This window comes from Gopherus flavomarginatus, chromosome 3 (assembly GCF_025201925.1).
Source record: "Gopherus flavomarginatus isolate rGopFla2 chromosome 3, rGopFla2.mat.asm, whole genome shotgun sequence".
NCBI lineage: Eukaryota > Metazoa > Chordata > Testudines > Testudinidae > Gopherus > Gopherus flavomarginatus.
In genome coordinates this window covers 224,549,554-224,575,728 of record NC_066619.1, presented here as the reverse complement: position 1 = coordinate 224,575,728, position 26,175 = coordinate 224,549,554, and the positions used below count along the sequence as shown (strand labels likewise).

At 41.8% G+C, this 26,175-nt stretch overlaps 1 protein-coding gene across 1 annotated transcript in view; it reads right to left on the bottom strand.

The window, feature by feature from the left end:
• The window catches only part of FAM149A (family with sequence similarity 149 member A), a 65,252-nt gene extending 40,077 nt beyond the window's left edge, over positions 1 to 25,175 (bottom strand). The window contains exon 1 of the mRNA XM_050945504.1: positions 24,673 to 25,175. Coding sequence (XP_050801461.1) covers positions 24,673 to 25,175 — 503 coding nt within the window. The remainder of the gene's footprint in view (positions 1 to 24,672) is intronic.
• Between the last annotated feature and the right edge of the window lie 1,000 nt (positions 25,176 to 26,175).

Here is a 26,175-nt window from a genome sequence, read left to right as displayed (position 1 = left end):
CGCCTCGTCTGGGGAAGAGGAAGACAACAGACCCGGGACGAGTGGCTCATATATGGACTCGTGGTCAGGAGGCAGGTCAGGGTCTGGGTGGACCTGAGGGTCTGGTGCCAAAGGAGAGTCATCTGTACCCACTGGAGGGGGGCAGCTAACAGTGGCCTCCGGTGCGAAATGTTCTGACAGGGCAGAGCGTGATGGTATGCCTTGGCCCTGGTGATATGCCCAAGGCATCCAAAAGGACCACTGTTGAGGACCTTGGTCTGGACCTTGAGCCTCATGCAGGACTCTGCTGTGTACCTCCAAATCCCCGTAGGAGGCACTATCGGCGTGCGATGACTCAGACGCATGGCGCAATGGCCATGGTGAAGTGGAGCCCGCTTGAGGAGGAGCCCTAAGACCAGAGAACCGTTCTCTGTGCTGCATCAGAGAGCAGTACAGGGTTCCGTACCGGTACCGGGAGTGGGACTGGGACCTGCGACCGGCGCGGTGCCAGGAGCTCGACCGGGATCTTGAAGCTGTATGACGAGAGCGGCTGCGGCGCAAACGGTGCCGGGAGCTGGACCTGTGTCTGGAGTATCGGGCCGGCAAGCTGGATCTCGAGCGGTGCCACGAGTACGACCGGTACTGAGAAGGAGATCAGTACCGAGACTGCGAGCAGTGTTGGAATCGGTGGCGAGATCGAGAACACTGGCGGGACCTCGATCTTGAGTAGTGCCTCTTGGCGGTGCCAATCGAGGATGGTCTAACCATGGCAGGCTTGCCTGTTGATGGAATAACCCGCACCGGCGGTGCCGGGGGTTGAGGCAGAGTGGGATCCGTTAATGCAATCAGTTCCCTCGCCGTAGAATATGTTTCTGACATAGTGGGGACGATAAGTTGTACCGAGGCATGCACCAGGGAGCTGTGAAGCACCAGACTCGACGGCCTTTGCAAGGCCGGAATCAACGGTGTTGAGATTGTCGGTGCCACGGCAGTTATTGGTGCCTGGCGGCTAGACTTAGGTTGTTGCTCAGACTGCGGCGTAGATAGTGGAGCCGCAGGAGCTTTGAGCTTCTTGGCTCATGGGGAGAGGGAGCAGGGCCAGGCAGGTTTCTGGGCCGGTGACGGCTGGTGCCGAGACGTCTTCGTGGTGCCAGCGCACTCTGGTGCTGATGAGGCACTTCTCCCCAGTGAGGACTGTCCGGCCCCCGGTGCCAAAGGTGGAGGAGTGAGGGCAGCCTCCATTAGGAGCTGTTTGAGGCGAAAGTACGGCTCCTTTTTTGTCCGGGGGATTTGCAGATCCGGCACTTGTCCGCGAGGTGGGATTCCCCCAAGCACTTGAGGCAGGAGTCGTGAGGGTTTCCCGTGGGCATCAGCCTGCGGCATGCCGAGCATGGTTTGAAACCCGGTGAGCCAGGCATGGGCCTGGGCACCAGGTGAGGGAAAGGGCTAATCCCTAACCCTCTTAACTATATACACTAACTAAGTTTACGAAAAAATTATTAAAAGTATTAACTAGAACTATAGAGAATAAACTATATACACAATAAGTGTTAGAACGAGTGAATAGCTAGGGAAGTGGAGATCAGCTAAGCCGTGCTCCACTGTTCCAACGACCGACACAGGCGGTAAGAAGGAACTGAGGAGCGGATGGCTCGGCAGTGGCATATATTCAGTGCCATAGCGGCACCATGCCAGGGGGCACCCAGCCGAACCACCGAGTGTTGCTAAGATAAAAATCATCTGACGAACGTGCATGCGGCGCACACACACCTAATTGGAATCGATATGAGCAAGCACTCGAAGAACTGCAGAGCTACAATTCATTTGTAAATTTAACACCATTAATTTGGGCTTGAATAGGGACTGGGAATGGCTGGCTCACTACAAAAGCAATTTTCCCTCTCTTGGTCTTGATACCTCCTCATCAATTATTGGGAGTGAACAACATTCACCCTGACGAAATTGGTCTTATCAGTACTGGTTCTCCACTTGCAAGGTAACGCTCTTCTCTTCATGTGCCAGTATATTTATGTCTGTATCTGTAATTTTTGCTCCATGCATCTGAAGAAGTGGGTTTTTTACCCACAAAAGCTTATGCCCAAATAAATCTGTTTATCTTTAAGGTGCCACCGGACTCCTCGTTTTTGTGGATACAGACTAACACGGCTACTCCTCTGACATTTAAAATACTGTAAAAGTTGCAACAGAAATAATGAAGCTATATTCCCAGATATTAAATGCAAGTTGATTAATAAAGGAATTTCTCTTACTGAGTAGAAGAAAGGGGATGTTTACACAGCAACTAGACATCCATGGCTGGTCCATGCCAGCTGACTTGGGCTCACAGGGCTTGGACTGTGGGGCTGTTTCATTGCTGTGTAGATTCTAGGCTCGGGCTGGAGCCTGGACTCTAGGACCCAGCAATGTGGGAGGGTTGCAGAGCTCAGGCTCCAGCCCAAGTCCGCAATGAAACAGCCCCAAAGCCTGAGCCCCACAGACCCAGCCCACTGGCACAGGCCAGCTGTGGGTGTCTAGTTGCAGTGTAGACATATCATCCTAAGGCTATCTTAGAGTAAAGAGGGCAATGAAAGATGGTGACAGGTTGGAGAGTCTATCAGAAACTATGGGGACCACATTTATTGAGATGAGATGTTCTGAGGCTAGCAGCCAATCAAAGTAGAAGTAGCTGTTTTAGAGTTCTCTGTTCAGTTTCTTAAGGTGAAAAGTCTAAACAAGCCCAGAACAGAAAGCCTGGAAGGGAAAGAGTAAGGGTGAAAGGACTTAATGGCCAAGGTACAGTTGGTTGGGAAAAGTTATAGGGGAAAGGATGCTTAAAGGGGAAAAATAAAATAAAACTGGGTATTATATTATAGCCATCGTGGTAAATAGATTTTTAATAGAGAGCAAGAGATAACAGTAAATATCTTTTCTTCTCCTCCAGTTTGTTATATTTTTACCCATATGTGATTAACTGGGGCTATGTCTATATCACTTATGAATTCTAACGGATATTGTGAAGTTGTATTATGAAAAGAAATGCTCTAGTGTGAGTGCCTATATGTTTGTGAATCCATCTTTTGCTGTCAGTGCCTTTAGCATGTACGTCACAGACAGATACAAAGAGAAACACTTAAGGTTAACAACAGTACTTAGACCACACAAGGTTATGCAAAACAAACAACAACACATCTGCATCTTTCAAGAAACCTGTTTAGCGGATTCCTCTGAAGAGAAAGGGGCAGGTGAGCAGTGGAAGTTACTCTGAGGAGAACAAAAGAGGCCAGACCAGACAGGGTTTAAACTATATGAACACACACAGAAACGGAACAAGCAGCATGGGGCAGGAGAAAGCAAGGACACAGATGCTGGATAAATGGTTTCATAATGGAGAGAGGCAAGCTAGCATGCAGCAGACTGAAGGAGGAGGGGACATCCTGCATATCTGCCTTTTGGGACCCTAATTGTTTCAAGAACTCACAAGGAACAGATAAGCTAGAAAGAGAAGGACATTTGCAATTTGAGATGTTGATTATTTTTGATCTGTATTCTCCTGTGCTTTACATGATTAAGTCTAAACAAGAATAAAGGTTTTACAGCATACAAAGTGTGTGTGTGTATATATATGCTTCACAACTACTGGGTGCCCCAAGAGAGTTAAAGTGTAAACCAGAAGCTTGACACCTTTGGGGTGGAGTGCTAGTCCATTTAAGTAAGTGAGATACTTCAGGGTCAACACTGGTCCTGGGGCGTAGGACATGTAGACTACGGAGACCCATTTCTAAGAAGTAATAACAGACTGAGAGCCAATGCCCAGGAAACGTGCCAGAGAGACCAAGGGAAAGGCCAGTTTTGCAATCTGTTGATGCTCTAGAAGCTTCACACACCCCAAGAGATCCACAGCACAGAGACCCAGATTGTTCTCACAGCAGTCCTAAGCGGATGCCAGGAGAGAGTGCTTGCTAGAGCTGCAGGTATTTATTTTGAGGGAGAGAGGGATGAAATCCTAGTTATGTTCTATTGGGAGTTGGTGCATGGTTGTGCCATCACCAAAAAAGCCTAAGCACCCTAAACAAACCCACGGCTTTGAACAACTAGTATCTCCAACGATACTCTAATAAAACTCATTTCCCAGTCCCGAACTAGATGTACTTTTTAATTGCCTGCTGAACTGCAAACATGTATTCTCTCAAACCCTACACATGACCTGTTTTTACTGCACCTCAGTATTTATGCATTATTTAATGTTTTCTTTCTGCATTACATAGGTAGTTGAACATGTTCCAGAGAATGACTAGTGCAAGTTATCGTAGCTCTGCAGATAAAATAAACTAGAACTTTTTCAGCCTTGACATATGTAACCAGATACTTTTAAACCATTAAAATTTTAAAAACACTTTTATATGGGCTTCTTTGTCTTATTTACCATATAAGTGAAGGCTATATCTAACTTCTGTCTCACAATGAATGTTTCAGACTGGATGGAAACACCACAACAATATTCTTTCATAGTTAAATCGGTTCATTGCAAGATATTGTGTTGTGCTGTTCAAAGTATCGTATTTAAGATTCCACTCTTAAAGCTTACAGAATATAAGCTTTTATACTTTAAGCTCTATCAGAATAATGTGCATGATATTTATTCAATTATTAATATAGCTTGATCTAGCTCATGCAAAAATTTAGTGCTGATTCTAACATAGTACCATGTTTTTTTAATAAAATTAGTAAAAATGAAACAAACATATGAAGCAGTCTTTAATAAATATGCATTCCATATTTGAATTTTATTGCAAATTTCTCTTTCAGAAGATAAATCAGTTTGACTTCACAAAGCTTTTAAAACATTGTAAATAAAAGGGCCTCATTCTCAACATCATTTCCAACCTAGCTTTTCTCTGGGCATGTGCAACTTTGTGCACGAGCATGCACATAAATTATTTCTACACTATCAACAGAGTACTCTAGTGAAAGTTATAAAATAATGCACGTGCAGATGTATGCACTTACGATAAGGCTCACACACAAATGAAAGCCACCTTTAAAATATAATTTCCTAAGTGTTGTGGTTGTAGTGGTAGTATAGTTGATTCCATTTTGTTTAAGCCTGGTACTATGGGAACATCTTATCACAGTTTATCAAAACTTTAGTTGGTTATTCAATATGTTTTATTTTTATGAATAGCAAGCTAAAGCCACAAACTACACATTGATCAGCAACTGAAAATACATTATAGGCTTTATAAAGTGAAACATACTTCTTACGCACTAACTCACATATCTTAGAGGAAATCATGATCAAGGTATCTACTAATAGATTAACTACTTGACCGTTCTCCAACATTCCAGATATACCCCAGGTAGACAGCACCTGCTATGCAAAGATTCAAGTTAAGCAAAACATTCTAGTTACTTTAAAAGAACATTAATAGAAAGAAAGGGATTAATCATTTTTATAATACAGTTAATAAAAGCAAAAGAGCTGTTGCTTTGTTAAGAACTGTTTCACAGTTTATAATAAGGTAATCTAACAGTAGAGCTGGTCAATAAAATATTCATTTTTGAAATTTCAAACTTTTCCCACAAAAATAGGGACTCCCCCCCCCCCCAAAAAGTGTCCTGTTTTTCAACCAGCTCTACATAACACTTTTGAACAAATGTGCATCATTCAACAAATATGATTTACAATGAAGTGTAAGGCAATTACAGAAAACATATTACAAAGATAAGGGTTTGATTTAACCACAAACAAGGCAAGTCTAAGGTATGTTGACATACAGGAACCACAGTAAGTGAATCGGTTTTACATGTCCACACTACGTTCCTTGTGTCAGTGGCTTATGTCCTCACCAGGAGCACTTGTACTGATTTAACTGCCAGTATGGGTATTTTGGGATTGTTTCTGAAAGGCAGCAACAGTCCACGTAAGCAATGCAGTGTCTACACCAGGGGTCGGCAACCTCTGGCACGCGGCTCGCCTGGGTAAGCACCCTGGTGGGCCGGGCCAGTTTGTTTACCTGCCACATCGGCAGGTTCAGTCGATCGCGGCTCCCACTGGCCACAGTTCGCCGCTCCAGGCCAATGAGGGTGGTGGGAAGCCGCAGCCAGCATATCCCTTGGCCCACGCCACTTCCCGCAGCCCCCACTGGCCTGGAGCAGTGAACTGCGGCCAGTGGAGGCCGCAATCGGCCTAACCTGCCGACGCAGCACGTAAACAAGCTGGCCTGGCCTGCCAGGATGCTTACCCTGGCACGCCAAGTGCCAGTTTGCCAATCCCTGGTCTACACTAAGTACATCAATTAAAGCACTATGCCTCTCTCAGAGGTGGAGTTATTAAGTCAGTGTAGTGGATGAGTTATGTCAGTGAGAGCCACATTTTAGTGTAGATGCTTACAGTGTTAGGTCGATGTAAGCTGCCTTAGGTCAACCTAACTCTGTAGTGTAAACTTGGCCACAGTTAGAACATTGAGAAATTTCACATTTGCCATGTCCAAACACTGAAACACAAATAAGGGCAAATTCCTTTAAATCAGTGGGTTCTCCAAAAAATGATGGAAGCGAAGATATCCCTATAGCAGTTCTATCAGAGTGCTAAAGGAAAGATATTTCTTCCGTTTTCCAGGAGGAACTTTTCAAAAAATAATGTTTAAGAAATTGATTTTTTTGTGAAATAAATCTGTTTCTTTATATTTCCTAATATTAATGAGAATTGTGTGCAAGGAATGAGTGTACAATTTGGCTCTATTTATTTTTTAAAAGTTTGTTGGAATATGGGAATATTTGTACAATACCAGCAATATGTTCAAAAATATTCTTAAGTATGCATTCCTTTTAATTCAATTTCACACAGTCAAACTTTTACAAGATTACTTAACACATCTGACTCTAGCAATATTAAGGGAATTTAGATAATTTTAGATGATAAATGCTTACTACATTTATTTTATTTCTAGTAAATCATAATTTTGCTGAAGTTCACAGTTTTATCAGTCTGCTAAACTAAAAAGCCAGAATATTCCAGTTTACTTCTGCTATTGTAAATTATGTAGATTTTGCCAACACGAATCTGCACAGAACAACAAAGCAAAACATGTTCACACACAATTTATTGGAAACAAATTGTATATTCTACAAATTTGCCTCTATTAGTGATTTTTAAAAACAACTCTTCTGTTCCACATTAAAATTGTTACTCTTGGATAATATTCAAGTCATATCAAACATATTTCTCACTGGTCCAGTACCCAAAACTACTGCAGCCAGGAGTTGCAATTGCAGGGAAAGTCCTGGTCAGCAACTACAGTCCTTGGTTGCAGTGAAATTCTGAACAGATTAATCTTTTGAGAATTTGGCTGCAAACTCTAACAAGTCTCCACTTAAAATTTGCAAATTGAGATTTTTCAAAGGTTTATCATTTGGATGCTGTTTCCAAAAAGCACAACTCTGACACAAACCCAACCCCCAGCCAAATTTCAAGCCCTTTCTCCAAAGCATGAAAGCACTAGAGATTCTCAATAGAAACAATTGTAAACATTAACATGGGAGAAATAATATTTTTCTAATATTGTTCTCAGAAATGGCTGAACCATTTTTGCTGAAATTTTCCAGACAAATACAGCCTGAGGCTGGCACAAAGTATGGAAATTTTCAGCCTAAACGAAGTGTGGCAGAGTTATACGGTCATGTTTTCAGTTGCCTATAACAGAAGTATCAGGCTACCTTAATTAAGGATGGTGCTGGTTGGGATACCTATAATACTCTGGTTCAATATTTTCTGAACAAAGCTCACATTATTAATCAAAGTCTTAACTCGCAGCAACCAAATCAAGAGGCAGTATTGTTTTATTTTTTTTTTAAATCACAAAATGTTCAGTCTTTACATGTGAAAGCTGACAAATTGTACAATACTTGTTTATGGTGAATGGAGAATCTCAAGAGTAGCATTACCAGTAGGTAATAAATACATTCCACTGTAATTATATCAGCTATTTGCATGATATTCATATAGTTCACCTCACTGCAGTAAATTTTCAGCCAAATTAATAAAGTATACCTTCATAATGCCCTTCTTATAATCATTGAACTGAATTTAGTAACCCTGCCATTACCACCAAACTATCTCAGAGACTAGAAGGACTATATACTCTGTACTGCACTCTGCCACATCAAGGTCATAAATACATGTGTATTACTGCTTTTCAGAATAGGCTATTAGAAGAAACAATTGAAAATATACTAAAGAAATACTGAATGAGCTATAAAGGGAAAGTCAAAACCTAACAATTTTTAATTGTGAGTTTAGCTTTCTGTAAATGGACGACTCATCCTCGCGGCGCCCCCTGCTGGTGTCTTCGGGGAATTAGCTTGGCTTCCAGCCCGGAGCGCCCTCTGCAGGCCGGTGATCTGCCTGTCCTCTGCTGGTCCCTGTGTTCCTCCCTGGACCTGGTGCCCTTTTATCTGGGGGCTGCCCCCTGGCAATAACTCCTTTCTCTGAGGGTTTCCCCTTCCCAGGGACCCCCCATCCTCTATCCCACCTTTGCCTCAGTATATGGCTACTGCTCAGTCTCCATCTAGCCCCCACACCCTGGGGCAGACTGCAGTATCAGCCACTCATCATAGGCAAAGGGGTTTGGACTGGCAGCCTTTACCCACCCTCCAGCTGCCCCTCTGCAAGCCCGGTACCTAGGAAGCCTAGAACTAGGCCCTACAGCCTGGGGAATTGCTGGCCTAGGGTTTCTCCGCTCCTAAGGCCTTTCCCCAGCCCTGCCTTCCTCTAGGTCCCCTGGGTGAGTTCCCAAGCAGCCAGGCCTATCTCCCTCTCCAGTCAGAGAAAGACTATTTTCTTCTAGCTTCCCTGGCCCTCCTATAAAGCCCCCTTGCTCTATTCGGGGCGTGGCCCCAGCTGCAGCCACTTCCCCAATCAACGCAGCCTAAAGACTGCTTTCCCCAGCTACAGCCCCCTTTCAGGGCTGTTTTTAACCCCTTCTGGGCAGGAGCAGGGGTCCACCCTGCTACACTTTCTCATACTTAAAATAAAAACCTACTATAATGAGGGGGAATTAGTTTTTGTTTTTTTACATATACCAGATGTATTAGCTTGTAAAGTGCTCAGATATCATGGTGATGAGCTCAATATAAAAACAATAACGAGGTGAAATTTATGCTACATCTTATTCTAGGATAGAAGAATTATTTAATCAGATTACGGGAATATATTTTTCACAAAGTAACTTTTTTCCCCAATCCATAAATTGCAGCCACAGCAACACATGCTCCCTTTCCATGGCAAAATTCCACACCATACAGAAGCTTGACTGAATCTGTGTGGTCATCCAACAGAAGCACCCTGTATTTCTTCCTTCCAGAAGCAGGGCAATTGGCCATGTGAAGAGCAGGGTTTTACCAGCTTTCCATCTTGATCAGAAGAAAAACCTTCATCTTTGGTAAAAATGGAGCAAATGAAGCTACACCACATACTGGAGGCCGAAAGATTTTAAATATGAAAAAGCACAGACAAGGTATTTGTGGCCAATATATGCAGAAAATAATAGCAACACTTAATACAGACACCATCAAGAAGTAAAAAAGGGAATTTGAAAGAAACATTCAAACTAGCAGTATAAAACTTCTTTCCCTAAAGGCAGTACGTTTCACAGACAATCCAGCAATGGGCTTCCTTCCAAATTCACTCTGGCTGTAATTCTTCAGTTTCAGAGTCAATTTCAATATCAAGGCAAAAATAATTCTTTGGTACTTCTGTCAGACAGGCCCTGGATGCTGCAATCAGCTGCACACTGTAGTGGTATTTTTTCTATTTAAATTTTAATTATGGCATCAAAGTGGCCATGTAAAAATATCTCCCTTCCAACAGATCCTTTTATTATGAGTCACACTGTATCTGTTTGTTGTACTTTAGTGACAAAAAGTAATTTTTTTACTCCTGTTAACACTATGGAGTTCATCCAGCTATGGGAATTGAGCTGGATTCTTTTATGGCTCATGCATCATCAATATAATTGTTAACTAAGTGCTAAATTACACAAATTTATTACTGATGTGTGAATATAGCTTGATTTACAGATCTTAGGAAGGATCCCAAATCATGTGGTCACTTTCTGTGCCTGTGTAATGCCAACAGAACCCTCGAACTAGGGACCTCTGGAGTTTAGTGCGTTAGCCTCTTCTGCATGAGCTAAAAGCCAACTGGCTGTTAGCTAAGGCTGTAGAGCAGACTCATTTTCTCTCTCTCTCTAAGTGGTCTCAGCGCCACTAGATGGAACAGAACACCATACCCATAAGATATGTGGGTTACAGATGGAGTGTCTAGAAACCACACATGTACTAGTTAAAGCCCCCTTGGTTGTCTAAAGGTTTGGTGCAAATTCTCTTAAAATGGATGTTTTGGGCCAAAGTTCATGATCATTCAGTAGAGTAGGAGAAACCACATTTGTCCATGGGATGATCAGTCTTATACTGCACAAATTGAAATTCACTTTCTATTCCCTTTCATGTCCCCAAGCCCCTTCCCAAGGAGAAGATGCTGAACTGGCAATGAGGAAAACCGTTCTTTTACTGTGAACTAGAGTTGTGAATAATTTTTACCTTTTTTTTTTTGGCAATCCCCCCCTGCAAAAAACAAAAACAAACTTTTTTGCCCAGCTCTACTGTAAACAAAAGTCACCTTTAAAAATAAAAGAGAGGCTAAAATTAAAAGAAAACCCTACATCACAAACTGGGTAGGAGTTTTGAAACCATAAGATATTGACCATTCCTTTTAAGCATTTCCAAATGTTTTGATATCAGTATTTCAAGTGACATCACCTACACAGTTATATATTATTGTTTTGTAATCAGCTTGCTGGCACAAAAGGAGAAGGAGGAGAATTGAATAGAAATACCATTCTTAAGGGTGTGTAAGTATTATTGCTAAAAAAAATAACGATATGATCTGTACAAAATTAGTAGCCAAGAAAGAATAAAAAAGGGCTGTTTACTAGAAGGATTTAAAGTTTGCTATACTTCTTAGCCACAATATTAAAAATGCTGTAAAGTATTTTCCCTCGCTCCCTACAGCCTATGCATACCAACCCACACACACAAAACACTGGAAATTCATCTAATACTGTCTTTTTTCTGTACAGAGAAGGTGTAAATTATACACCCGTGCCCACATTTTGAAATACCAGAGAAATTACATGAAGATAAATGGAACACAGTCCTCTCAATCCAAAAAGGGACAGGTTCTGTGCTACCCTTCCTGAGGGTATGTCTCCACTACACCCTCTTTATGGTGGCATTTAGAGTACATACACTGTACACTTCCCACCACAGGTATAAGTACAAGTGTAGATGGTGAGGCACTGCTTATGTGAATAAAGACACTCCTGTGGGTATGTACCCTACACACTCAAGCAGTGCCTCCTCTGCCTACACTGCTATTTTCAGCAGTGTTGTGTCCCACTGCCAGAGCCTTTGCCCACCACAGGAGATGCCAAGATAGCTAAGGGTTAATGTCTCTTTCACCTGAAGCACCTGACCAGAGGACCAATCAGGAAACCGGATTTTTTCAACTCTGGGTGGAGGGAAGTTTGTGTCTGAGTCTTTGTTTTCTGTCTGCCTGCCTGTTTCCTCTGAGCTTTGGAGAAGTAGTTCTGCTTTCTAATCTTCTGTTTCTAAGTGTAAGGACAAAGAGATCAGATACTAAGTTATATGGTTTCTTTTCTTTGGTATTTGCATGAATATAAGTGCTGGAGTGCTTTGATTTGTATTCTTTTTGAATAAGGCTGTTTATTCAATATTCTTTTAAGCAACTGACCCTGTATTTTGTCACCTTAATACAGAGAGACCATTTGTATGTATTTTTTCTTTCTTTTTATATAAAGCTTTCTTTTTGAGACCTGTTGGAGTTTTCTTTACGGGGAAATTTCAGGGAAATTGAGTCTGTACTCACCAGGGAATTGGTGGGAGGAAGAAATCAGGGGGAGATCTGTGTGTGTTGGATTTGCTAGCCTGATTTTGCATTCCCTCTGGATGAAGAGGAAAGTGCTTTTGTTTCCAGGACTGGGAACGGAGAGGGGGAGTCACTCTGTTTGGATTCACAGAGCTTGTGTCTGTGTATCTCTCCAGGAGCACCTGGAGGGGGGAAGGGAAAAAGGATTATTTCCCTTTGTTGTGAGACTCAAGGGATTTGGGTCTTGGGGTCCCCAGGGAAGGTTTTTCAGGGGGACCAGAGTGCCCCAAAACACTCTAATTTTTTGGGTGGTGGCAGCAAGTACCAGGTCCAAGCTGGTAACTAAGCTTGGAGGTTTTCATGCTAACCCCCATATTTTGGACGCTAAGGTCCAAATCTGGGACTAAGTTATGATAACTTCCCACCACAGGTATAAGTACAAGTGTAGATGGTGAGGCACTGCTTATGTGAATAAAGACACCCCTGTGGGTATGTACCCTACACACTCAAGCAGTGCCTCCTCTGCCTACACTGCTATTTTCAGCAGTGTTATGTCCCACTGCCAGAGCCTTTGCCCACCACAGGAGATGCCAGAACCTTTCCCCGCTGCTGTCCCAGCACCAGAGCCTTTCATTGACACATGTAATTAATACCACAATGGGGCATAGCTTGCTTTTCATTGCAGTGTGTTGCTACATACATCCTACACACAGCCGCCAGTGGTGTGCAGTGCAGACTTATCTTAAGAGGCTCTGAAGGCACAGTTCAGGGGGAAAAGGAGAAAATGTGGCATTAAGTTTGTCTTCCACTGCCCAGATTCTGGCCTCTGTGGCAGGAAGTGTTGCTGACCCCAGGGCTGCTCAAGCAGCTGGCTCTGGGGCCAGCTGATCAGGTGGCCCTTGGGACAGCCTTGCCAGCCACTGCTGGAGCAGCCCCATAGCCAGCTGCACCAGCAGGCCCAAAGCCAGCTGGACCAGCGGCGGCTGGAGTGGCCCTGGGGCCAGCCAGACTGGCCGCTGTTCAGGTGGCCCTGGGCAGGTAGCCCCGGGGACCAAACTTTCTTTTCATGAAGAGCACTATCCAAAGAACAGCTATATAGGAGCAATCCTAGTCCCAGGCAAGTTAAAAGGAGAGTTCCCATTGATTTCAGAGGTGTTGTGTTAATTAGGATTTAGCACTAAAGCATTTAGCACTAAATATTTTGTTACTGATATATTTTCATTTAATCCCAAATCCAACAATATCCTGCCAATGCACCACAAATTATTTTAAAGCTTTCTTCTAGTTACAGTATTTTTAAGTGACACTATAATATTATGTATAGGATACTACACATTAGAGTGAAAAAGATATATGTTAATTGTCTAGCACTTGGAAAGGGAGACTGGGACTCAAGGGATTAAGATTCTGTTTCCATCTCACTCTGTCACCTTCCGCAAATCACTTATGCCCCCTTTTTCAAAGTGACCACCGATTTTGAATGCTGAAGCCAAGACTCAGGGGAACAAACTGGCGGTGGATGATGACATCATGGATGGAACCTGATCTAAATTCTGACATGAAAAGTTAAATGCACAGTTAAACAGGACCTTCAGGGTTTAGTACCACTTTGACAAATGGGGGCAGATGCTTTTGATAGAAAAGGGGGAGGTTGGCTGTGACTCAATAAGTTCTTCAGAGTATTTCCCTCTTCCAACCAATATCACTCCTGTCTTGTCCACTTTAAGTTGAGCCAGCTGTTCTTCATCCATATGCTGATCTCCTGTAGGCATTTTTCATTCTTAAAACAGCACTGGTTGCAACTCTGGAAGAGGACGTATACAGCTGGGTGTCACCAGTGTATTGCTGATGGTGGAGAATATGGCATCTCATTTCCAAATGATTTCATACTGAATAGTGCAGAGCAGGATAGATTTTACAGAACTTTGCAGGGGAGGGTGCTTTGTTTTGGGGTTGGGGGAGGGGAGTTGGGGGGAGGAGAAAGACACAATTGCATATTATCATTCTTGGGCCCTGTTGGAGAGAAATTCATTATATACCAGGGGTCAGCAATCTTTCAGAAGTGTCGTGCTGAGTCTTCATTTGTTCACTCTAATTTAAGGTTTCACGTGCCAGTAATACATTTTAACATTTTTAGAAGATCTCTTTCTATAAGTCTATAATATATAACTAAACTATTGTTGTATGGAAAGTAAATAAGGTTTTTTAAATGTTTAAGAAACTTCATTTAAAATTACATTAAAATGCCGAGCCCCCCAGACCGGTGGCCAGGATCCAGGCAGTGTGAGTGTCACTGAAAATCAGCTCGCATGCCACCTTCAGCACCTGTGCCATAGGTTGCCTACCTGTTATATACCTAGCCAATCAGGCTGTGGGGATGGAAAGGTGGAATTCTTTTTGACCGCACAGCAGTTTACACCTCTTCCAGTGCTTCAGACTGTTCTCTGATTATTATGGAATTGAAAGAATCTGAGTGATTGGCATATTCAACATTCAGCCTACACAAATACAGTAGAGAGAACTGAATTCCAGATTGTGTGTCTTTTTGGTATTTCAATTTATTCAGGATGCAATCATGCTAAAGTAGTTGAGGAAAACTATGATGAAGTAGAACATGAATACTTATTTAGCTGAATGATTACTTTTCAATAAATGTTTTTTTTAAAAGACCAATCACATTTTAATATTAAAAAAAACTCCTGGAAAAGGATTTTATGTTTGGATGAGCAGAAAACTACCTCATGTGCTTAAATACTAAGTGAAAAAAATATACTTTGTAATTTAGACCAACTTAAATCTGAACTCAAGGTACAGAGGACTATAGTTATCAATATTTAATTTGGGTGCTTCTAAAAGCTTAAGTGGAATCATCTAATTAAAAAAATGCTAATGTAGAGGTATAGACTTTCCTTCTCCAAGTACCATATCTTATTCCTTCTGCTGTGTATCTTCCTGGTATGTTTTTTTCTTTTTAAGACAGACAATACATATTTGTTACATGCCATTTGGGTATGAATAAAATATTTGATTTGCTATTAAAAATATACAAAGAACATAAATTATATCAAATAGAGGAGTCTGAACTCTGAAGGACATAGTTTAATAAAAGGAAGCAAGCATTTTGTAGTGCATGTCTATCTAAGATCTGAGCAAGAATACGCAACCAATTTTAAATGACAGAAAGTAGATTTCAAAGTGTTAACTGATCAGCCCTTGTAAGATAGGCAGCAATTTCTCTTCAACAATTAACTAACAATAATCAGATCCATCTTATAATTTGTTTAATAAATTGCATCCTCTACTTTTCACTAGGAAAATAAATTCAGATTGCATTATATTCTGCTTTATTTTTCTTAATCAAAAAAGGATAACTTTAGTATTCATGAAATTAGACACACAGCACTGACCTGATTCAGGCATGATGTATGCAGGCACTGCACAGCCTTCCTCAGACAACTCTGCTGATGAACCTCAATTCTGACCTACAGCAAGCCTGCTATGCCCAGTCCTGTACTACTTTGAGCAGAGTGCAAGTCATGCACTTGTGCAATTATCTGAGCTTTTGTGATGTGTGCAAATGGAGATGAGGATCAGACCACTACACTCATTTTTAACCATTATTGATATTTGTATTGCAGTAACACAGCAAGGAGTCAGGTCCTGTATAAATCTATAGAGAGCACAGGCAATGCCCCAAAAAGCTTGCAAATTATTTTGAAACAAGGCACAATGTAACAAAAAAAGAAAGGGAAGTGGGCAGGGAGGATCAGACTTATAAAGATAGAACCATACAGTTATGTAGGTTAGTGTGAAGGGGCACACCCTCACTCTAGTATAGTGGAGACTAACAAGCTCTTCTGTGCTTCTTCACCATAACTAACTCCTGTAAGGCTTGCTGTGCTTGGAAGGGGAGCTTGAAAAGGGAAACCTGCCACAGGAAGGGGTGGTGAACAAGAAGATGACTGCTGTACCTCAGAGACTACTGAACACAGAGACAGATAAGCCAACAGAAAGACAGTTGCAGGCCTTACCACCCCTGAATTTACATGGACCAGCTTTAAAGCAAGGTGCTCTCAGGAGGAGGGGCAGGAGGCAGACCCTAATTATAGACACTATACCTGCTGATAAACCAAGCCCCAGAGGCGTGACCCCCAAAAAAGACTGACCACCTAAGAGACAAACCACCTTTGCCTTTCTTTTCTTTTACTCTGATTCCCCTCTCTCTTAAGGGAGAGAGAGAGAAAAAGACCTCTCTTTTGTTTATTTTATTTATTTTTTTTTGAGAACTCCCTCGTGAAATTGTTAGGCAAAGAGATTCTTTTCCCCAAGAATCAGGAAAGCACACACAATACTGATGGGGGTTTATTCACGGTACCGGGAAGACTGACGAGCAGCTTCAAAAATATGGTGCTCTAGTGGCCAGTAATACACATTCTCATTAATTCACTTGCATTTATCTGTACATACAAAGACAGCCATTGTTATAATTCAAGAGAAAACCTTGAACAAAGATAAAAATAAGAACAGTACATACATATAGAGGACACCCTAATTGCATTAAACGTCTATGACTACCTTGCGGGGGAAGGAGGTGGGATGGAGGGAGGGTAAGAATGAGTGCTTACAGATATCTAGTGGGCTGTGACAAGAGGGTTTATTCCATTCGAAGAACTGAGTTACTGGGAGGGCATTGAACATATAAGCTTAATTGTTTACAGTTGTCAGTGCCTTTTGAGCTACTGAAATATTCTTGCTTGTTCTGTGTTTTTTGTCTTAGCTGTTAGCTAAATTATCATGTATTGACAGAAACTATACCCTTGTTTCTTAGCAACTTGTTTTTTTCTGCTGGCTAAATTTTAACTCCTTCCTGACAGTACAAACAGGGGAAGGACATCATTAACAACCCGAATTGGAATTTGGTGGGGACTCAAAAGAAAACCCAACCATCACCCCACCATTAGCTATTATGCAACTTGTAGGTTCCAAATCATCTGTGTTGTTTTGGTTCTAATAAATAACTACGGGTTATTTTTGTTTTGCTTTTTATCTAGCTGTATTCTGTACTAACAAATACACTTAAAAGTGCCCTGTGAATGTGGAGAGCACCCAATACACACTGAGGCCCAAACTTGCATTTTGGATGAAAGAGTGGGAAAATGTGATCTTAGAGATGTCTCAATTGTTCAAAATTTGTTGACATTCTCTTAGTGCTCGTCTTCAATATCAATGCTTTTTAACTGGATTATGAAACTACTGAGCATATGATATTGGCATTTTGATAATATTCATTTTTATACAACTCCTCTACAATTATCTGTGTTTGTGGACATATTTTAACTTTTTAATAGGAGCTTCAGTAATATCTATCATTTTAAAAGCTTACATGTATTTTTGCTTTGCCTCAATAGAGCTTAGTTTTATTTTGTATAGCTATTAGACTTGTTAGAGATGAATAGGTAGCTTAGCCTGAGTGTTTCTGCTGGCAGTTTCCAAACCCTTGGCTTAAATTATGCCAGGTGAGATTTTAAACTATGCATTTAGTCAATAAATTAGCAAAGTCTTTTATTTTTAGGGTTTGTTCATATATGTTCTAGAATTTTTCCATAATTTATTTCTAGCTCCAAGAGGTAATTCAGGAAATCTTTTGTTTACAGGGGCTATTACTATCAAAGGCCCCAACTCAGCAAGGTACTTCAGTAAATGCTTGTTGTTAAGTATACAAATCATCCCACTGAATCAGGGCTTAAAATCATGAGCCAGAGTCACTGAAATCAATGAGAGTCTTTCAACAGCTTCAATGACTACTGAATCAGACACTAATTTAATCAAGTCCTAGGTGGTTAGTATCCCCACCAAATAAACTGCTCATTTAACGGCCACACATCCTTCCCTGTTTTCTTCTGCTAGTGTAACCCTTTAGCATCTAAAAAGCAAACAGCAAGTCTTTATTATTTACATTATGGTAGAACCTAGAGGCCTCAGTGAAGGATCAGGCCCCCACCACGGTAGGCACTGTACATACACACAAAAAAATGGAAAAAAATGTCCCTACCAAAAGCTCTGAGATACTAAATGTCTTCATAATTATATTTGGTTATAATCTGTGTAATAATTCAATGTGTGTGTTACTTTCTGTTCCTATTTTTTTTAAAAGATGGATGATACTTTTCAACTTCTCAAAGAGAAGATTATGTTCAGGTTAATTAATACAATCCAATAAAAGGATAATTAGTTGCAAGTCTTGTGTGTGTATAGTGCTGATCAGACTTTCTGCATTGCATAGTGCCCAAAACACTGAATTTCGATTTTGACAACTACAGAACAATTTTGAAAAATCTAACCTTTGAAATAGACACAAAGTTGACAAGGTTATTAAAGTATAAAGAAATAAATGTACACTGTTCTAAGGAAATGTAAAAATCTTTTTTTGCTGTGTATGTTATTGACACAGCTTTCAAAGGTTGCATTTAAAAAGCTAGAAAGTTAGTTTGTCTTTTCTACAGTGGATTCTGGGCCTATGTAGACAACAGGACAAAGTGAAACAAACAATATGTAATTTACTAGCCAGATGCAAGGAAGAATGACTAGAGAGGATAAACACTGACTGGACAAAACTAGTCAGCAACTCCAAGGCCATAAGAAGCACATAAGTAACAATAAGACAACTGTTGTAAGAAATAATGAATAAATGAAAGCAATGAGTTAAAAAAGATAAAGAGCTACCAATTAGAGCATTAGCAGAATAAGTAAAAACGTATTAGAAAAAATATTTATAATGAACTATTTACAAATGAGGTAGTTTTAATAAATTGTACCTATGCAATGTTATAAGACAAAGTAAAGGATGTGTGTCTTTAATGGGGAGGAGGATGGAACAATCCAGATCAGACCACCTTTATGACGACAAGTGGCTTACCTGTGCCACATTATGGTACACTGCTCTATCTGCTTTACTTATATTTTATCCTTGATTAGGATGGTAATTTATTGTCCTAAGATATAAAATAAATATAAATTATGCTTATTAAAGCTTTAAATTAGTTTGCCTTAGTAACTGGTGTTGACAGTGCTTTTCACCCCCCAAAAATGTAGTATCACTGATAAAAATCACATCTACTAATAATCAAATGTGAATCACAAGACCAAAAGAGAGAGAGAGAGAGAGAAAATCAGATCACAGTAAATACAGTGTTAGAGACTTCACTGTTCATCCAATTTTTTAGATAAACGAACTGTTAGCTGGATTAAAATAATACCATTAAGATCACGTCATCCACATGACAGGGAGCTGTTGTTAAAAACTTACTGCTGGTTAGCTGGCAATAAGAAATATTTTTTTCTTCTTATCCTAAAGGACGGGTGGTCAGTCATGCGTCTATTGTAATACAGTTCTCAACACTTGATTACTACTCCATCCCTGCATAAATGCATATCAAATAAAAGGTCCCCAGAAATAACATTAACTTCAAAGGCATCCCACTGCAACAAAGCAAAAAGCCCTAGGCAGGATGTGAAGTGTAAACCCTAAGTACTTGCCAAATGGACTTTCCAGATTACAGACAAGCACCTTTCTATCACCTACATGACATTTTCTGTTTTAAAAGGGAAATATCACAAATACTATGATAAATTCAATTACAATGCTGTGGTATATCTTCATAATTTTAGTGGATAACACCAAGTCTATTCTCTCACCAAGGCCTCTTTTTGTTCATGTAAAGACCAATTTTGCAACACACGGCAATCAGACTACAGCCTTCTATTACAGCAACAGCATTTATGTGGGCGCTCAAGTCCAAACATAACCATTATGAACAGGAATTTCAGGAGTTACGCCAGAGGAAATTTTCTAACACACAGCTCGTCATACAACTGTATAATACAGAGCACAGGCTATTCCAACTAAGAGTAGCTTTAATCTTGTTTTGGGCATTTAGCACTTAGGTTCCAAGTCCTCTCTAATTTCCTTTAAAAAAAAACGTGCAAAGTGTAAATCTCATTCACACTGACCTTTCTGCTGCTTTGCCTCTAATTCTTTTGCCCTTTTTCATGACCTCTCTTTTCTCAACTCAGGACTTTCCTCCTTCTCCTCTTACCTTACAACTTGTTCTTTCAATGTCTCTTTTGGTGGCTCCATCTCTTCTTCCACATCTGTTTGAGCCCATAGCTATGCTGGTCAGAGCTGGGTGAGCTATGATCTCTGACTGTCAGCTATGCCGGCAAAATCCCATACTACAGATGCGGTTATACTACCAAAACTGCACTTCTGCCAGGGCATGTCTATAGGAACACTTAGTTGCAACAAGCTGGACTGTAAATCTACCAGGCATTGGCCTGCCACATTCTATCTGTCCTTGCGGACCCTGCTACCGCACACTGTAAGTTCCCTAGTATACGTAAATCTTCTCCCATTTTAAAGCGGGGTAGATTGGTGTGTGTGTGTATATATATATATATATATATACATACACACACAAACACACACACACCAGCAAAGTGTCCCTAGTGCACACTCAGTCTGAGTCCTACAGGATCCATCCACTGTCCCTTCTTTTTTCATACTACACTCTGTTCCACTATGTGATCTCCATCATTCCCTTGACTTCAACCACTGTCTTTATGCTCATGACGCTCGAATCTACTTCTACTTTCTTGACCTCTCAACTTATACTCCTGCCTCTCTCCAACACTTCCCCCAGATCTCTCCCCAGAACCTCAACTCAATGAATCAAACTGATTTATCTTCACTCCTAAATCTTTTCCTCTATCCCTTTCTCCGTTTCTGTTGATTTTACCACTATGTGTTATTACCAAGAGTCATAACCATGAGTCATCATCAGCTCCCATGAAGTCATCTTCAACAGCCTCTCCTCCCCTTCTATCTAGGCCCTTACCAAGTCCTTTTGTTTCTTCCTCTACAATAACAAACTTTGCCACTTCTTTTATGATTACTGCCAATATACTAGCCCATACCCTAGTTTTTCTCTCTTCTTGACTACTGTAGCCTTCAGCTCTCTTATCCAAAACTGTTCCCAAAAATCATAGAATCATAGAAATGTAGAGCTGGAAGGGACCTCAAGAAGTCAGCTAGCCCATCTTCCTGCACTAGGACAGGGCCAAGTATATTCTAACCTTTGTCTAACCTGTTCTTAAAAACCTTCAATGACAGGGATTCCACAATCTCCCTTGGAAGCCTATTCCAGATCTTAACTATCCTTACAGTTAGAAATGTTTTGCTAATACCTAACCTAAATCTCCTTGCTGCAGATTAAGCCCATTATTTCTTGTCCTATCTTTAGTTAACATGTAGAATAACTGAACCGCTTCATAACAGCCCTTTAACACATTGCAAGATTTATCGTGCCCTGCTCAGTCTTCTTTTTTCAAGATTAAACATGACAAGTTTTTTAAGTTGTCCTCATAGGTCATGCTTTCTGAACCTTTTATAATTTTTGTTGTTCTCCACTGGATTCTACAAATTGTCCACATCTTTCTTAGCATGTAGCACCCAAAACTGGACAAAGTACTGCAGCTGAGGCCTTACCAGTGCAAAGCAGAGCAGGACAACTACCTCCTGTGTCTTACTATATGACAAACCTGTTAATACACCCCAGAATGATATTTGCCTTTTTTGCAACTACATCACATTGCTCACTCATATTCAATTTGTCATACACTATCAATATGTGTATTTGTTTTTGTTTTTCCTTCCTAAGCGCAGTACTTTGAACTTGTGCTTATTGCCTTTCATATTGTTGACTTCAGATCAATTTTCCAGTTTGTCAAAGTAGTTTTGAATTCTAACCCTATCCTAAAGGGCTAGCAAACTCCTCCAACTTGGTGTCATCCACATATTTTACAATCATACTCTCCACTCCATTCTCATGGCAAGTTATGAGAATGTATGGCATCTCTGAAAAATTGATCAAGCTGATAGAAAACATCTACAGTGAGTAGACAAGAAGCTGATGAAATGGTTCAGGGTCACTGGAGGAGAGACAAAAAGATGAATGGTATCACAAGATTTGTTCAACTTAGTACTGGAAGCAGTAATAGCTGTAGCACTGACACGAAATGGGAAGAGTCATGTTAATATGTAGAATGACAGTGCATAACCTTAGATTTGCAGAGGATATTGACCTCATGGTACTGCACAGGAAGGATTTACAGAGCATAACAGACAAGTTGATGATAAAAACAGATAATTTATATTGAACATCAGCATGGAGAACACAAAAATTATGGCACTTGGAAGACAAGAGGAAGAGGTAAAGATTAAACTCAGAGACAAAAAACTAAGACAAGTGGGAAAATGTGCGTACCTTACATACCTCTATCAAAGAATGGGAATTGTGAAGATAACATAAAAAGAAAAATCAGACTGGCCCTACTGCATTTGCAAAACTCTGCAAGATCTGTAAGGCTAAAAACATTTCAATAAAAACAAAAATGACAACTGTCATGCCAGTAATGCTCTATGGGGTCAGAATGCTGAAGTATGAGTATATCTGGCAATGAAAGATTTTGACTGTAGAAATTAACTGGCTTGGGGGTTAATACTGACAGTTTCAAAACTGCAGAAAATAAAAAGATGAAGAGATAAGAAAATGGATAGAGCAAGAAATAATGCTATTACAGAAGATTCAGAAAAGACAACCGTGGTGGTTTGGAAATGTGTTCAAGACTGCAGCTTAAAAGTATACCATACATGACAATACATACCAGAGTGCAAAAACTTGAAATAAGAGGAAGCCCAAGGATGTGTTGGATAGATATGATGAAGAATGATATAGAACAAAAAGATTTAAAGATGTACCAGCTTCACAGCTTTGTTCAAGACAGAGTGGTGGACAGACTTCAATTGGGCCCATTGTTGCTTTTGAGCTAACAGACAGCAATCAAAGAAGACAACTCCTCCACTTCATTATACACGTTTTCATTAATGGAATATTGAATATTATCAGGCCCAGGACAGACCTTTGCAGGACCTCCTAGATGCACCCCCCCTCCCCCGGTTTGACAGCAAACCTCGATGACTACTCTTGGAGTACAGTCTTTCAACCAGTTGTGCACCAACCTTATAATTTCACCTAGACCACATTTCCCGTGTTCTCCTTATGAGAATGTCATGAGGCACTATTGCAAAAAGCTTACTAAAATCAAGATATATCACATTTACATCTTTCCCCTATCCAGTAGGCCAGTAACCCTGTCAAAGAAGGAAAATAGATAGCATTGGCATGATTTATTCTTGACAAATCCATGTTGGGGATTACTTATAACCTTATTACCCTCTGACACTCCTCTGCCTTTTCTACCAGTGTGACTTTCTGCACTTCCAGAATTCCTGTTTTCCTCACAAAGTTCAAGTTACTTTAACTTTCAGAACACTGCGCATTCTCCTCCTCCACATGCTCCCATCTTATATTGTATTACCAAAAGTTATGAATATTAATATAGTATCACATTGATATAGATTAAATTTTTATGCTGAGAAAGTCAAGAAAATTGAAATTATAAGTGACCTCAGCAATCAATGTTACAACTTTGTCCAACATGATTTTCACATCAAAATAATAGTAGATTTCACATATCAATTTTATATGATATATTAAGGACTAAAAGAAATCCAGACACATATTTTGCAACACAAAGCTGTTTTCAAATACCCCAATTAAAATATGTTCTCACTAGTAGCATTACCAAATATTTGTTTTTCTCTGATCACAACTGTGCTAACTATAGCCGCAACTGAAGCATGATATGGGCATAATATAATATCCATAACTTTATAATTTTAGCATGTATTTTTCTTTTAAAACTTTAGACAAAGTAATTAGCTGGTAAATCGGCTTAGCTACACTTCATGTTATTGGAGCTCTGCAGCTTTACATTAGCTGAGAAACTGCCGTTTTCTAATGTGACACAACTTTCTGTAAGCAGAATATCCCACAAAATGCACATTTAAGTGGTTGGATATGTGTAGTTGTCTTTAACTATAGTCGAAGTTAAGTATTTTCAAATTCAATGCTGGAAAAGTTCAGATATAAAGAAAGTTTCCAATCTTTTTAAAGTATCTCTTTACATTATATTTATGAATATAATTCAAATATGTACTTCAACACACAGCAGGCATGTTGAAGCAGCCTTTTACAATGATCACAAGTGTAAAAATAATCATAGGGCAACACCTCATTTAAACTAGCAGGCCCTTTTACCCTCTCCTTTGCCTTAGCTGGTTTCTCTGCTGAGCCCCATTTCTAACAGAATTTTACCCTACCAAGGTAAAAAGAAATAGGTCAAACTTCATTTAGGAGAGTATTACACAACCTGGGAGGTCAGAATCTGATCTCAGGTACCCTGGCATAAATCCAGTCACCTTGTTGATGGTGGTAGAGTTGCTCTGGATTCATTATACCTGTGTAACCCAGTGCAGAAACCAGGCCTCTGTCCCTAGGAGCACAGCTGATTTGCACAGAAGCATTTTAAACCTTTTCCCCCAAACATGGGTTCTTCCCAGAGGGGAAGCGCTTTGGGCACCCCAGGGGCTCGCTAGGTTACCTATTAGCTGGGCAGACGCAAGCTCCATACTTACAAGGGAGGGTAATACCCCTTACCCTACACCCCCCGCCCCCCCCAAATCAAGCTGAGCCTTTCCTCGCCCAGAGAACCAGGCTCTCCCAACGCCCCCACCCCGCGCCATTTGGGAGCCAGACAGAGCCCCCCCTCAGCCATTCCCCACTCACGCTAGGTCGGCAGCGCTAGGGGCGCAGGCTCCGCCCTTGGGGTCGCTCTCGGCCAGCCCCTCCTCGCCGATGTCGGGCAGGGTGACGAAGAGCAGCGGTTTGGCGCCGGGGGCTGCCCAGGCACTGGGCTCTCTGTCCGCGGGAGCCGCTGCCTGGCGCGGGGAGCTGCCGACTCCGCCCGGGGGCTGCGCCACCCCAGCCCCGCCACCGGGGGCCGCCCGCCCCGGCAGCACCGCGGCGGCAGAAGCCGGGGAGCCCTCCGCTAGTGGGGGGAGCGGCCGAGGGCTGGCGGGCAGGGAGCCGGGCACGGGAGCGCGGGGGAAGGACGGGGCGGGCAGGGGGTGGAGGGGAGACGGGGGAGGCAGCGCCCTGGACGCGGCAGGGCAGCCGGGAGCCGCCCGGGGCACGGGGGAGCAGGAGGCGGCGGGGCCCGGGGCTGGAGCCGCGGAGGGCTTGAAGAGCCTGGCGAAGATGGTGCCCAGGTCCAACACCGCCACCTTCATGGCTGCGCGCTCGGCCGCAGCCCCGCGCACAGCGAAAGCAGAGCCTGGGGCGCGGAGCGGACAGCGCCCACCGGGCGGGGGAGGGGGGCTGAGCCTCCTCCCCCCACTTCCAGCCAGCCGAGCCCAGCCCGAGCCTAATGCGGAGTGTCCCCCCGCCACCGGCGAGCGGTGCCGGCCGCGCTCGCTGTTAGGGGCTGCGGGCTGGCAGGTTGCCGCAGGTGCCGGACAGACAAGCAGCAGGGAAGAGGTGGGGCGGGGGTTGCTAAGCTAAACAAAAACCGAGGAGCTGCGGTAATTGGGCGGTTGCCTGCAGCTCCAGGGTCTGGGCCGTGCATGGAAATTGACAGTTTGCATCACGCACAGCTCCACCCGGCATAGCCCTTAACAGGGGACCTGTTGCTGAAGAAACAGACCTGTCCAAATTATACATCATCTAGGCAGGACAAAAAGAGTCTGCTGGAGCTGAACAAAGCCCTTGGAACAATTCCTGGCTGGCCAAAGCAAGAGCTCTGTGGGAGGCGGGGAAGGGGAACGTGCAAAAGAAAATGGGACTATTTCTGCTTGGCAAACATAGCATGCTTCTGAAAAGGCTTTTGGTTTTAAATAATGTACTCTGTTTGGAATAAGGAACGTAGTTCTTAAAGCTAAAATCCCAGCCAAATCAGCTCTTAGGTGATAGGTCAAATAAGGGTTTGTGGTAAAAGGTGTTAGCTGTTTTGGCCAAGTGGCAAATCATTCCTGAGAAGAATGGTTGAAATCTGGATGCCTAGGCTCAATCGTGCAAAATCCGGAGATGTTGGGTTAGGTGAAAGGGACCTAATTAAGGTAGAACACCACTCCTAACACTTGGGTGGATAACTGCATAATGAGGCTCTGCACAGGCATAGAAATCCATCTGAAAGCTAAAAATTGCAAGAGTGGGGCCTAGAAGTCTAAATGGCTTCTCAATTGTTCATGGATGTTTGGATAGCAATAATGAGGAGTGCAGTTTTACATTTGT